General features: G+C 47.7%; 1 protein-coding gene across 2 annotated transcripts in view; it reads right to left on the bottom strand.

The window, feature by feature from the left end:
* Positions 1-1,839: 1,839 nt before the first annotated feature.
* The window catches only part of LOC140428556 (Na(+)/dicarboxylate cotransporter 3-like), a 57,255-nt gene continuing 43,523 nt past the window's right edge, over positions 1,840-15,571 (bottom strand). For both annotated transcript variants that reach the window (XM_072515157.1, XM_072515158.1), the window contains exons 10-13: positions 10,334-10,446; positions 7,626-7,787; positions 6,798-6,935; positions 1,840-2,622 (exon numbers count right to left, since the gene is read on the bottom strand). In XM_072515157.1, the coding sequence (XP_072371258.1) occupies positions 2,455-2,622; positions 6,798-6,935; positions 7,626-7,787; positions 10,334-10,446 (581 nt within the window). In that variant the 3' untranslated portion in view covers positions 1,840-2,454. The remainder of the gene's footprint in view (positions 2,623-6,797; positions 6,936-7,625; positions 7,788-10,333; positions 10,447-15,571) is intronic.

Raw genomic sequence — 15,571 nt, 5'->3', positions numbered from 1 at the left:
GTACATGATGGTTCGACAAAGATCGGGAACAAACGAGTCTTTTTCCAAATGGCAGGCAGTGACTAGTAGGGTCCCGCAGGGATCGGTTCTGGGACCTCCACTACTCACAACATATATTCATGATTTAGATGAGGGAAGTAAATGTAACATGAAATTTGCAGGTGACACAAAAAAAAGAACTGGGTGGGAGGGTGAGTGGTGAGGAGGAGGCAGGATGCTTCAGTGTGATTTGGACAAGCTGTGTGAGTGGGCAAATCATGGCAGATGCAGTATAATGTGGATAAACGTGGGGTTATCCGCTTTGGTAGCAAAAACCGGAAGGCAGTTCGTTAGCTGAATGACCAGAGATTGAGAGAGGGGAATGTGCAACGAGAGCTGTGTGTCCACATACACCAGTCGCTGAAGATGAGTATGCAGGGGCAGCAGGTGGTAAAGGAGGCAAATGGTATGTTGCCCTTCATTCCAAGAGGATTTGAGTACAAGAACAGGGATGTCTTGCTGCAATTATACAGGGTCTTAGTGAGGCCACACCTGGAGTATTGTTTACAGTTTTGGTCTTCTTATCTGAGGAAGGATGCTCTTGGTCTAGAGGGAGTGCAGTGAAGGTTTACCAGACTGATTCCTGTGATGGCAGGACTGACGTATGAGGAGAATTTTGCTGAAGTTCAGAAGAATGGGGGAGGGGGGAATCTCATAGAAACCTATGAAATGCAAACAGGATTGTAGATGCAGGAAGGAAGTTCCTGATGGTGGGGGAATTCAGAACCAGGGGTCACAGTCTGAGGCTAGGGATCACAGTCACAGGGGTAGACAACTTAGGACTGAGATGAGGAGAAATTTCTTAACCCAGTGAGTGGTGAGCCTGTGGAATGCGCTGAGGCCAAAGAATTGTGTTCTCAAGAAGGAGTTGGATATAACACTATGGGCTAAAGGGATCAAAGGATATGGGGGCAGGCGGAAACAGGAAATTGAGTTGGATGATCAGCCTTGATCGTAATGAATGACGGAGCAGGCTCGAAGGGCCGAATGGCCTCCGCCTGCTCCTATTTTCTATGTTTCTATGGGCGGGATTCTCCGACCCCTCGCCGGGTCGGAGAATCGCCGGGGGTCGGCGTGAATCCCGCCCCCGCCCCCCTCCTAATTCCCCGGCCCCCCAAAAAAATTGGCCCGGTGTGAGTCGCGCTGCCCTCTCGGAGAATGGCGGGGTCTGGCGCGACTCAATGGGCTCCGGCGCCGCCCGAATTCTCTGGCCCGTGATGGTCCGCAGTCCCGCCCGTCTTTTGCCAGTCCCGCTGGCGTAAATTGGAGTAGGTCCCTTACCGGCGGGACAAGGCGGCGCGGGCGGGCTCTGGGGTCCTGGGGGGGGCACGGGGGATCTGGCCCCGGGAGGTGCCCCCACGGTGGCCTGGCCCGCGATCGGGGCCCACCGATCCGCGGGTGGGCCTGTGCCATGGGGGCACTCTATCCTTCCGCATCGGAGGCTGTACCGGTCCGTCATTCCCGGTGCGGAAACAAAGCCCTCTGCACATGCGCGGGGATGATGCCAGCACACGCTGGCACTCCCGCACATGCGCCAACTCGTGCCAGCTGGCGGAGGCCCTTCGGCGCCAGTTGGCGTGGCACCAAGCCCCTTTCCCACCAGCCGGCGTGGCGCAAACGAATCTGGGGCGGGCCTAGCCCCTGAAGGTGCGGAGGATTCCGCACCTTTGGGGCGGCCCGACGCCGGAGTGGTTCACACCACTCCGACCCGCCGGGACCCCCCGCCCCGCCGGGTAGGGGAGAATCCCGCCCTATGTTTCTATGTCACATGTCTCAACAACACTGGGTACAACACAAAGCTACTTAAATCTCATTTAATACAAATGCTGGAACAAGTAGGGTGAGGGCAGGAGTTCAGTATGCAGGAACTGCAGGATGTGATCGATTTATATGCAGCTCAGGCACATAAAAGTAGATTGGAAGCTGTTTCCAGTGATCAGTGAGGCCTCAAATGCCAGTGTTTAGAAATATAAGGGAATTACTTCACAATAATAAGGAAAGTGAGAAAACCTTGAAGAAAATTATGAGCCAGAGACAGATGGAAAAAGCTGTGGCCACTTACTAATAGATTTTGGTATTGGCTTTGATTGGAAAAGTGGGGGAATCTCCCGGCTCCAGATTCCCGCCTTAAACATGCATGCTAAAATCAGAGGATGTAAAGTGCATTTTAATAATTATAATTAAAGAGAAAAACTAATTAAAAATAGCTTTTAAAATGCTATTATGGCTTTTTTAACATTAGAAACTAATGTTTAATTTAATATACAATGATTTTTTTAAAAAAACAATCAAATGTAAAATTTTCACATTCGTACAGTTGGATCCAGTCTAATTTCTCCACAGTTGGTTCACTTCAGCAACCTTGTGCCATTGATGCTGGTGGTTTTGTGACTTGATGTCTCACAGTGTCCCATATTACATGGTTCCATTCAGGGAGATCCTGGTGACATTCTGGATGTCCTCTGTGTGGATCCTGGCCCAGTCAGGATAGGTTGACAGCTCGAACACGTACATACCCCAGGTGTTTATGGCCAGCAAGAGTAGGAAGATGCCCAGAATGTTCATGACAATCCCAGATTTCACCTGCATAGACAAATTCACTCCATTAATAGCACGTTCAGCAGATTAAGGAAAGATGAGAACAGTGCAGATTGCTGATAAGATTATTCAAACCACGACCAGAATGGTCCCAAATTCCTGCAGGGTCTCTCAGATCAGCAAGTGTGCGATTGCGGGGAGGGATTGCTTTTCGGCATCCCAAAACATGGTCCCTTATGTCAACGGGAGTATGGTTAGCAAAATAAACCATTTTCTTTGTGCCTTTCCGAGCAGAACTGAATGAAGTACACAAGGCATAACCTGCCCATCACCGGCCTTTCACCTATGTTATTTGAGGGGGGGGGGGGGAAACGTCAGGCACCCTTAGGCCCATTGAGATCCTTGAATGGCCAATTAATGGCCCCCACCTATTCTCGCAAGTGAATATGGAAGAACCCATCTTCGCAGAGCAGGAGAGATTCTCTCTGACATCCTGGCTAACATTTATCCCTGTTCAGGTTATTTATCTCGTTGCTATTTAGGCCCCAATTGACCACTGTGCCTTACACTTCAAATATAAGTACTTGATTGTTTGTGAAGGACTTTGAGACAGCCAGTAGGCCTGAAAAATCACAATATAAACACGTCTTTCTTCACAGTGCAACAGAATAACACAGTTCAGCATTCCATCAGCTTTGTTGATTGCACAGGCATGGACTGGGCTGAGTTTGTTATCATCCTTTGACCTCTTTTTCATCCTGTCCCCTCGCCCGGTTAACACAATCCATTTCGGTTTTCCTAAGAAATGTGTTTGATCAAATTACATTGCGTTCGACAACAATTTTCCATCTTGATTTTCAGTCGAGGGAGGCAGCATCTTTAATGCCCAGTCCTAAACCGGCAGGGGTGGGGCCAGCAGGCCAGACTTTGGGTGCAACAAGGGAAGGTTTACACAGGAATTATTTTATGTACACAATAGGACCACTGATTCGTGTCTGTGTCTGCTCATCCATTTGTGTCCCCATTTTTAAAAAAAATCACTGGTTTAAAACTACAAATATTTCCTGGCTGAATTTTGAGTTAAAAAATTATGAGGGGTGTTTTACCTCAGAATTATTCTTTTTCCTTACAAAAGTGAACGTGTCGCTGCAACTGAAGTCACTTTATTTGGCAAAGATCATTCACACATGACCCTATATGGACATTAAATCAATTACCTTTAGTGTCCTGAGTACATCAGGCAGCATTTCTAAAGGTCATTCGCAATCTTGTGAACTCAACACAAGTCTGTTAATTGTTCATCTACCTAGTAAAGTTCAGTCAATGTAAATATCAGCCACAGTTATTTTAACGCAGAGATGTGTGGTGTGATACACTTTAGTTGGAAGAATGGGCAAAGGCAATATAAATTAAATAGTACAATTTTATGGAGGGTGCATGTACACCAATCCTTTAGGTTATAACGTCTGTTACAAGAAGCATACAGGGTCCGGGATTCTCTGCAATCCCGGCCAAGTGTTGACGCTGGCATAAACACCGGAGTGGTGTACGCTGGCGCCAATGGGCCTTCTGGCCCAGCAATTCACCGGTCTTCAGGGGGCTAGCAAGACGCCAGAGTGCTGCGCGCTGCTCCGGCACCAAAAGGCGGCCCTGCACAGCCGGCGTGGGTCCGCGCATGCACGCGACGGCCCTATCCGCACTGGTGCATGCGCGCGGTTGCTGTCTTTGCGCCGGTGCAGAGCAACATGTCGGGGACCTAACAGTGGGCCGCGCGAAAGGAGGTAGGCCCCCTCCTGATCGCGGCCGCCCGCCGATCGGAAGCCCCCGATCGCGGGCCTGGACCCAGTGGAGGCCCCCCCACCCCCCGGAGTCAGATGCCCCCGCCCCCCCCCCCCCCCCCCCCCCCCCCCCACCAGGACATCCACCGCGGCCGTGGGTCCGACCTCCAGCCGGGTGGTGCCAGTTTGGAACCACGGCGACGAGACTTGGCGGAACTCGGCGGGAGTTTGGCCGGTCGCCCGCGGAGATTCGCCGCGGGGGCCTATTTCAGCGGCCCCCAACCGGCACTGCGGCGACCGCGCGGGCGCGATTGGCGCCGATTCTCCGGTCGCCGGAGAATCTTGGCCCGACGTTGGAGCAGCGTGGCGGGATTTTCCCGCGCCCCCGGCGATTTTCCGACCCGGCGCGTACTCGGAGAATCCTGCCCAGGATCTTTGGCTTTATAAATTGAAGAACAAAGTACAGCAGCAAGGGAGTCATATTTTATTGTTATATCTCGCGAGTTAGACCCCAGCAGGAACACTTCTGAAAGGATGCCAAGGCAATACAGACACTGCAGAGGAGATTTACTACAATAGTACGAGAGATATGGAATTTCAGCCAACTGGATAGACTGGTCCTCCTTTAGAGGCAAGGAAGGTTAAGAAAAGGTTCAATGGAGGTATTCAAAGTAAGCAAGGGTCTTGAGAAAATTACGAGAAGTTTCTTCTAGTGGCGGAAGGGGCGGTAATCAGAGGTCACAATTTCAAGGCAAAACAATGAGAGGTACCATGAGGAGAAATCGTCTTACACAGGGAGCTGTGATGATTTGGAATGCACTTCCTGAAAGGGTGGAGGAGCAAGGTTGATACCTTCAAAAGGAATTGGAATAAATACTTGAAGGGGGAAAAGAACTCCAGGGCTATGAAGGAAGAGCAATGGTCTAAGTGATAACATTTTCAAGGACAGGCACAAGGGGCTCTCCTCTGACCTGAATCCTTCTATGAGTCTGAGTAATCCCAATAGACTTTAACCCAAGCCACCGACTGGGTGTTTCTATGAAGCTGTTCCATCGAACTGGCCCCAGGATCACTAACACAGCAATTCAAATACTTTAAAAAAGCTAAGACATCTGAAATAAGTTATAATAATCCAGACAGTTGCTTTGGCCAACCAAAGGATTGCGGCTTGAACCCAAGGCACATTTAGTCTTCATAGAGCATCTTGATTTTTCACCATCACCAGCAGAATGTACGTTATCCTACCCTATCCCCTGCAACCTGACCAGTTTCTAACACAACTACATAGATTCTGAGAAGTATAGGAACTGGGAGGATTGAAATGTCTTTCATGAATCCTACTAAAGAAAGAAACATTGTTTGCACAAGCTCAGAAGGGCTACAGCTAACAATTTGTCACTTTCGAAGCTGTGTTCAAGCGGCACGGTGGCACAGTGGTTAGCACTGTTCACCCACAGTGCCAGGGACCCGGGTTCAATTCCGACCTTGGGTGTCTGTGCGAAGTTTGCACGTTCTCCTGTGTCTGCATGGGTTTCTCTGGGTGCTCCGGTTTCCTCCCACATTCCAAACATATGCAGTTAGGTGGATTGGCCATGGTAAAGTTACCCCTTAGTGTCCAAAGATGCACACGTTAGGTGGGGTTATGGGGTTACTGGGATGGGGTGTGGCCTAGGTGCAGATTCATTGGGCTGATAGGCCTCCTTCTGCACTGTAGGAATTCTACGATTCTGTGGTTCGATACCACATGCTATTATAGTCAGAAAATGTGATTAAAGGAAAATGAAGAGGAGTTTAGCATTGCTGAAGTCAAGGTCCCAAAATGAGGGATTCTCCAGATAAAACATGACAGAGGATACAGGGGCTGGTTTAGCACAGTGGGCTTGTAATGCAGAACAAGGCCAGCAGCGCGGGTTCAATTCCCGTACCGGCCTCCCCGAACAGGCGCCGGAATGTGGCGACTCGGGCCTTGTCACAGTAATATCACTGAAGCCTACTTGTGACAATAAGCTATTATTACAGAGAATCATCAATTGTCCCAACCACCAATTTCTCTACAACACATCGGCAGTTGTTGATACTATCACGCATAAATAAACAAGTGTAACCAAATAAAACACGATAGGGTGAAACCTACTCACATTCACCCTGTAAGTATGTAAATATGTACAAATCTACCTTGCAAGAGTTCAAGATATATGGGAATAACCTCTCTTCAAATGAAAGCCACTCTTTCACGAACCAACATTATCCTTCTTGGACTTTCTTCATGCCCCGTGTTACAATGAGGACCACGCTGATTGTAGGACAGGGAAGCATAGTTACCAAACTCCCATTCATCTCGATGGAGACAGTTCAATGGCACATCACTGATCTCAGTTTTATGCAGTGAGGTTCAATGCTATGTATCTCAAACCGGTCCTTCAACTCAGGAAGCCTACGTACCATATCGCTGACCTTTAGATAGCCCGTAGCAAAAGCAATTGAGTTTGGAGGCGTTGATATTGGTAGCATGAAAGCATAGGAACCTACAACAGTTGCCGGGACCATCAGATAGAGAGGATTCACCTTCATATGCATGGCCTGCAATAAATGATAAGTAAATGGATGAGATGCTGTCCTTTCAATTGAATGCAGTCCAATGAATATCAATTCTCCTGGCAATAGAAAAACTACATTATTGGTAGATAAAAATCTAATATCTGCTCACTGACTCATGGGCTAAAGCTTTTTTGGGGAAGTGCTCGGAGGGGGTTAATTTGGTAAGATGGCATGGGGTGGTGTCAAGTGGTATGCCTGATATCTTCCCACCACCGTGCCAGCTTGCCAGTGCTGGGGAAGGTGACAGATAGTCCGCCCACCAGACTGGTGCCCAATTGAGCCACTTATGGGCAATTAAGGGCACCTTACCGCATCACTGGCATTTTACCAACAGCGGGAAGGGTCCTTCACTGCATGGGGAGACAGCCAGGTAAACCCTGGCGGCTTCTAAGTGGGTTCCAGGTGGCTGGGGGTTCAATACTTGGATACTCTTTGGCCACAAATGGATCCACAGTAGCAATGGCTTAATCATGGCAATGGTGACACCTGCCCTTAGTGGCTCTTGCACCTTTGATGGGGTCTGCCTGACTGGAAAATTGACTGTCATGATTCCTACACTGCACAACTCTTCAAAATTACTGAATTGGCTGTGAGACATTCTATGAGGTCATGAAATGTGCTGCGGAAACGCAAGTTTTTTTCGTTCTTCTTCCTACTCTTTCAAGAACTTACCAATTCAGACACAATTGGTAGCATTATTACAATCGTGGCAGTGTTGCTGGCGAATTCGGTAAAGCATGTTACCAGCAGGCAGATCAGGATGACAGCTACGGTTGGCTTGATGCTCACCAGCGGCTGAAGTTGGTTACCGAACCAGATGGAGAGCCCGGAAGCCTGGAAATCAAAGACGCTTAAGAGTTGTTTGAGCAAAGGTCAAGTTCTATTTTCATTTCAAAAGGATGCACATCCTGGAAAAGTGCAGAAACCAAAATTGTGAAATTATAATGTTTGGAAGAAACAGGCGCACGAAAGGCACTGCTAATTGGTCAATCTAACCTCCATGTTCAATTCTCCAACCTACTGTGCAACATTCTGCGTCAGGAGGATGGCTTGTAAGTTAGGGTCTCGTCATTTTCTCCCTCCACTAAGAGAGCAACAAAATATTTCGTGAACGAAGACACCCTGCCTTCAAATGAGTGTAAGTTACTCAAGTTGAGGCATTTTTTAATGAGAGTGTCTTCTGAAATTCAGGCATAAAACAGCAGAGGGACCAACTCTCATGCAGAAAATTAAGGGACAGCTTGGCATGGGTACCCATATGTGCAGGTGGTGGGGCGGGCTTGGTGCCACCATGAGCTGTAAGAACATGTAAGAAGGAGTAGAGGGGCTGGTGCATGTGCAATATTTAAAGAGCCGGATTATGAGGAAAACATAAGCCCTCCCCCTTGCTGCATTCAAGCCGCGACATGGAGGCAGTGGCCTCAAATGTGGGACAATGGCCTAAAATACGGGATAGTTGGTCATTCTGGAAAACAGTGAATGGATTTACTGTAATTCAACTTGAAATTTGGTCAGGCTGAACTTTGTGCTCCAATGTCTAACACAAACAGGCAATGCCTGATTGTAAAATAGTAATGTAAAGGATTGCTATACATCATGCGAGGGGAGGACAAAACTCACTGGAACTCCTTTTCTCCCCAAATAATTTTGTTAATGATTGGCCACCAAGGCTCATTGCATTATATTTTCAGTGTGGGAACAGGTTATTTGGTCCACAGGTCTATGCTAGTATTTATGCTTCCCATAAACCTCTTCCCATCTTTCTTCATCTAACCCCCACCGACATGTTTTTCCATCCCGTCCCCCCATGTGTTTAGCTAGCTTTGCTTTAAATGCAATGATGCTGAACATCTCGCTACTCCTTGTGGTAGCGTGTTCCATGTTCACATCGCTCTCTGGATAAAGAAGTTTCGTCTGAATTGGATTTATTATTGGTTTGTTTATACTTACACTCCTAGTCTGGTCTCCCCTACAAGTGAAAGCAACTTCACCATGTCTAGTCTGCCAAAACTAGTCTAAAGACCTCTATCAGTCTTTACTTTTCCAGAGCAAAAGGTCCCAAACTGCTCACCCTTTCCTGAAAGTTAAATGCTCTCAATTCTGGAACCATGCTAATAAACCCTTCTCCAGTGCCACTATATACTTTTTATAATATGCAGATCAGAACAGTTCACAGTACTCCAATTGTGAACTAACCAACATTCAATAAAAACTTTACAGATCTCTGCTTTTTTATTTTTTATCGCATCCTTAAAGTTACAAAGCCAATGCGCAGAGTGGACAGGGCAAATCCTTAATCCATCTCATTGCCTGCTCCAAAAACCAATTCAAATTGAAGCTAATTGGGCAGCACGGTAGCACAAGTGGATAGCACTCTGGCTTCACAGCACCAGGGTCCCAGATTCGATTCCCCACTGGGTCACTGTCTGTCCGGAGTCTGCATGTTCTCCCGGTGTGTGCGTGGGTTTCCTCCGGGTGCTCCGGTTTCCTCCCACAGTCCAAAGACATGCAGGTTAGGTGGATTGGCCATGATAAATTGCTCTTGGTGACCAAAAAGTTTAGGAGGGGTTATGGGTTACGGGGATAGGGTGAAAGTGAGGCCTTAAGTGGGTCGGTGCAGAATGGCCTCCTTTTGCACTGTATGTTCCTATGTTCTAATTCATGGTCTCCACGGGAGAGACATACAAGATCCAAGCTGACAAGAAGGGGATCTAATTTTGGGCTTCATCTGTCGCTTGATCTTAGCCAAAGGGCTGCTATCCCTCGAGAAATTAACCCCAATGCTTTGTTTGCATTTTAAATGGCCTTGTTAACTATTTTCGAGACCTGCAAGTAGGAATAGTTTGGAGGCAACTTATCTTCCCAATTTACTCCAATGAACCCTGCATTAGCCCCAAGCGTGCATCATGGTGACAGATACATAAAGCTTATCAGCGGTAGCAGTCTGCGTGATTAAAGCAGTGCTCTGGTGGGCAGTAACACCCAAGCTCTTGCCAACTGGAGAGGCTACGATCTCTCCACTGACGGAAATAATGACAAGGTTCTTCCCTAGCTGTCCTAGTGTAACTCTGATGGAAACCTTTACAAATGGTGCCAAGTCGTTTACACTATTTCCCTGGGTTTCAGATAAGCTCCTGCCGAGGGGACTGTGCAAAGATCAGGAATGTTTATCCCTCTACTTGAACCGGAATGCTTTGGAATTGACCCGTGAAGGAGGGTCAAGGTGAAGAATTTTTTGTTTTTGAAGTTTGAAACAGATTTCCAAGAAAGTGATCCAACACTGAGGAGGTTTCAGAAGTCAAGCTGTTAAATTGGCCATCGGGTCTTCTTTTTAAACATGGATTTTAGGCAAAATATCAAGTGCAACTGAGAAAAGGTACCTCACACCCTTTTGCTATTGCATACCCTCCTCCAAGGAGCATGATCACATTCCAGGGTAAATCTCTCTGGATTTTCTTCCAGCTTAGCAGGGGTGGGTTAGTTATTGCTGCGGCTGAGGAAATCAATAAAGGTTGAAATAAAATAAGTGCCCGGCTATTGCAAAGGTCAATTCATATTATCAAGTTTGGGGAAAAAAGTTGGTGGTTATAATTGATTCAGTTTTGATGACTGATAGACATGTACAACATATCAACCATGATCTTACTAATCAGGGAAGCAAGCTCGAAGGACTCAGTGGTCTACTCATGTTCTTTTTTCTTACGATCTCAATGAAATGAAAATAACCTTAATATAGAAAAAGTTTTAGCAAATGATTCAGCATTTAAGGAAATGTGAATGTTTTCCTCTTTCAAACAATGTGACAAATCTGCCATTATGTCTTTGGTAATGCAGGTAAACAGTTAATTGAGCATTGTTAACACATGAGTAAATTTGTCGCTGTTGACTTCTCTGAAAGCGCTGTCGATTGAACTGAATTTGGTCAAACCAAATCCGAAACCTGTTTGCATCTCCCCACACACTTTGCGCGATTGCAAGTCCCCCTCCAAGCTGCAGACCACCATGACTTGAAACTATGTTACCATTCCTTTACCATCGCTGCTGTCATTATATTCAGATAAACATCATGGTGCAAACACACATACACACTGATGGACAGATCAACGGACCAATCAATACACACGCAACATCACAGCCAATCACAAGCAAGAGCATACACACTATAAAACGGGGAACACAACACTTCCGATTGATTCAAGCAGGAGACAGCTCAGGGCACAGAGCTCACAGCAAGCCACTCAGACATTCACCATGTGCTGAGTGCCTTTCCAAGATAGTGTTAGGGCTGGGTCCACAGGTTAGAGGGTAATGAACGAACCACAGCAACCAGTTTACAAATGTTAATAATTGTTAGTAATAATACTGAGTTGTGCCTTCTGCAACCGTGTTGATTCGTATGTGTAGCAGAGCACCCAACACAACAGCTGCGTCAAAAGACCGAGGGCGCGATCAAATGGCCTTGTTGTGCCCGACGCGGTGACGCGACAAGGCCGTTAAATCCCGCGAGAGTCTCTCATGAGATTTACGACGCTTGGAGAGCCTCATGAGATCTAATGAGATCTCGCGAAACTTTGCAATCTGGATCTTCCCCTCGTTGGGTGAGATCCAGATTAGCATAGATAAGTGAGCCATTAGGATCATTTAAATATGTCAGCGCCCGATTCTCCCGGGGCCCAGGAACTAACGCCCGCGCCTGGAGACCTCGCCATGGCGCAGTTTAGTACTGGTCCGAACAAATGTGGACCAGGCGTGACGGCACCTGGGGGGGATCTCCCAGGCCAACAGAGACCCCCGGGTGGTCGGGCTCTGGGCAGGATGGTACCCTATCACTCCCACTGGCACCTGGGCATCTTGGCACTGCTAGTATGATACCTTGGCACTGCCATCCAGGCACCTTGGCACTGCCAGGCTGCCCAGGTGGCACATCCAGGCCAGCTGTACCACACAGTCTCCCCTCATCTGAAGAATCATTGCTCCTCCACTACTTGGAGGAAGAGCTTAGGGTGGCAAAGGCACAGAATCTATTTTGGGTGGGGGTCTCCAATATCCATAAGTGGCTGAGTAGCACCACTGCTGACTGAGTCTTAAAGGACAGAGCTGCTGGACTCCGTCTGGGCATAGGATGAGGGAACCAACAAGAGGCAAAAACATACTTGATCTTGCTATGAGGGAGAGCAGTGAAGGTCTACCAGGCTGATTCCTGGGATGGTGGGACTGTCATATGAGGCAAGACTAAGTCAATTACAATTATATTCATTGGAGTTTAGAAGATTGAGAGAGGATCTCATAGAAACTTATAAAAATTCTAACAGGAGTGCACAGGGTGTTCCCGATGGTGGGGGAGTCCAGAACTAGGGGTCATAGTCTGAGCATAAGGGGTAGACCTTTTAGAACGGAGGTGAGGTGAAATATCTTCACCCAGAGAGTGGTGAATCTGTGGAATTCACTGCCACAAAAAGTAGTTGAGGTGAAAATGTTGTGTAATTCAAAAAGGAATTAGATATAGCTCTTGGGGCTAAAGGGATCAAGGGATATGGGGAGAAAGACAGGATCAGGGTATTGAACTTGATGATCAGCCATGATCATCATGAATGGCGGAGCAGGCTCGAATGGCCGAATGCTTCTATTTTCCATGTATGATCAACCAAAAATTTTTGAAGTGTTCAGTTACCCTATCCCTGATTATGGACGCCAGCAATTTCCCCACAAGGAGGCTAACCCGGTCTGACATTCCCTGCTTTCCCCCTTCAAAAAAGGTGGAGTAACATGTCCAATTTTCCAACCCAGAAGGACTATTCCTGAATCTGGGAAATGCTGAAAGATTACAGTTAGGGCATCTACAACGTGCTCCCCTATTTCCTTTCACACCCTTGGGTGGAAACCGTCAGGTCCTGGGGATTTGTCACTATTTAGTTCCATTGATTTCCTAGTTACTGATGCTGGACTTACGTTAATTGTATTAAGTCCCTGTCTCTATTGACTATTATTTTTTTTGGGACTTCCAGCAAGTTATTCTCCTTATCAATTGTATTGCCATCACTGAATTCCCCACTATAAACATCCTGAGGGGGGTTGCCAGTGGCCTGATACTGAACTGGAAAACAAAAAGGGACGATCAATAGAGAATTAAAGGTGCTATATTTAAATGCGCGCAGTGTACGGAACAAGGTAGATGAGCTGGTGGCCCAGATTGTGACTGGCAGGTATGATGTGGTAGGCATCACAAAGACGTGGTTGCAGGGGGTTCAGGACTGGCATTTAAACATCCAGGGATTCACAACCTATCGAAAAGACAGAGAGGTGGGCAGAGGGGGCGGGGTTGCCTTGTTAATTAGGAATGAAATGAAATCAATAGCACTAAACGACATAGGATCAGATGATGTGGAGTCTGTGTGGGTAGAGTTGAGGAACCACAAAGGCAAAAAAACCATAATGGGAGTTATGTACAGGCCTCCTAACAGTGGTCAGGACCAGGGGCACAAAATGCACCACGAAATAGAAAGTGCATGTCAGAAAGGCAAGGTCACAGTGATCATGGGGGACTTCAATATGCAGGTGGACTGGGTAAATAATGCTGCCAGTGGACCCAAGGAAAGGGAATTCATTGAATGTTTACAGGAGAGCTTTTTGGAACAGCTTGTGATGGAGCCCACGAGGGAACAGGCCATTCTGGACTTAGTGTTATGTAATGAGCCAGACTTGATTAAAGATCTTAAAGTAAGGGAACACTTAGGAGGCAGTGATCATAATATGGTAGAATTCAATCTCCAATTTGAAAGAAAGAAGGTAGAATCAGATGTAAAGGTGTCACAGTTAAATAAAGATAACTACAGGGGCATGATGGAGGAATTGACGAAAATCGACTGGGAGCAGAGCCTAGTGGGAAAGATAGTAGAACAGCAATGGCAAGAGTTTCTGGGAGTAATTGAGGACACAGTACAGAGGTTCATCCCAAAGAAAAGAAAGGTTATCAGAGGGGGGATTAGGCAGCCATGGCTGACAAAGGAAGTTAGGGAATGTGTGGTGTTGGGTGCTCTGAGGTACAGACGAACCAACACGGTTGCGATTGGTACAACGCAGTTTTATTCCAACTAGTTATTTATACATCTGACTTGGTACTCAGCACGTGGTGACTGTGTGAGTGTCTTGTTAATGAGGTCCTGGCCTTGTCCTGTCTCCAGATGGACTGCCCCGGAGGTGTCGTGTTTCTTGTCTTATACTGTGTCTGCTCTTGTCTGTGATTGGCTGTCGTGTTATGTGTGCTAATTGGTCTGTTGGTCTGTCTATCATGATGTGTGTGTTGTGATGTGTGTTTGAATATCATGACATCCCCCCTTTTTTTACAAGATCCTGTGCCTACGTGGTTATAAATGTAAATGTGTCCTGAGTGCAGCTAAAGGTGTGTGTGCGTGATATTTACAGCATGTACATGTGGCGTAACTATATACAAGGGGCGATGTCAGGTGTGACATGCTAACGAGGTTGTACCATAACAAAAGAAGAAGTACGTTGAAATTTGGACCGATCAAACGAGGCCTGGAACGATAAAACAGTGACATGTTACAATACAGTAGTTGCTAAAATTTGACGTGTGAACAGGCTCATAAGTCCAGTCTAGTAGGTGGGCGACGAATTCGGGTTGACCGCCTCAAGGTTGGGTCGAGAACCACTGGCTGAGGTGCGAGTCTGGCCACGGGCTGCGACAGAAGGGCATGGTATATGGCAGCTCCACGAAGTCGCTATCAGGAACCAGTGGAGGACACGGCGTCTGTGTATGGTTCCGTTGCGAGCGTGGAAGTAGGCGAAGGGCTCGGCGATTGCGCCTACGCACGGATCCATCCGGCATGCGTACCAGGAACGAGTGGGGAGCCACGCGTCGGAGAACTTTGGCAGGTGCTGACCATGCCCCTTCTGGTAGGTGAATGCGGACGTTGTCTCCAGGGGCCAGGGAGGGAAGATCAGTTGCCCTTGTGTCGTACGATCTCTTCTGGCGATCGCGCTGCAGCTGCATCCTATGCAGCACGGTAGCATGGTGGTTAGCACAATTGCTTCACAGCTCCAGGGTCCCAGGTTCGATTCCGGCTTGGGTCACTGTCTGTGCGGAGTTTGCACGTTCTCCCCGTGTGTGCGTGGGTTTCCTCCGGGTTCTCCGGTTTCCTCCCACAGTCCAAAGATGTGCGGGTTAGGTGGATTGGCCATGCTAAATTGCCCATAGTGTCCAAAATTGCCCGTCGGGTGGGGTTACTGGGTTATGGGGATTAGGTGGGGTTACTGGGTTATGGGGATAGGGTGGAGGTTTGGACCTTCGGTAGGGTGCTCTTTCCAAGAGCCGGTGCAGACTCGATGGGCCGAATGGCCTCCTTCTGCACTGTAAATTCTATGTCTATGTCTATGTCTAGTACCGGAGCATGGTCTATTGTTGGTGCCAGGATGGAAGGCACAGTGGTTCTGAGGGCACGACCCATCAGCAGCTGTGCTGGCGAGAGACCCGTGGCTAGTGGGGCCGAGCGATAGGCCAGCAGGGCGAGTTAGAAGTCCGATCCGGCAGCTGCAGCCTTGCAGAGGAGCCGCTTGGCAATGTGAACGCCCTTCTCCGCCTTTCCATTGGACTGGGGGTG

This window comes from Scyliorhinus torazame, chromosome 8 (assembly GCF_047496885.1).
Source record: "Scyliorhinus torazame isolate Kashiwa2021f chromosome 8, sScyTor2.1, whole genome shotgun sequence".
NCBI classification, from domain to species: domain Eukaryota; kingdom Metazoa; phylum Chordata; class Chondrichthyes; order Carcharhiniformes; family Scyliorhinidae; genus Scyliorhinus; species Scyliorhinus torazame.
This window is presented reverse-complemented; position numbering and strand designations above follow the sequence as displayed.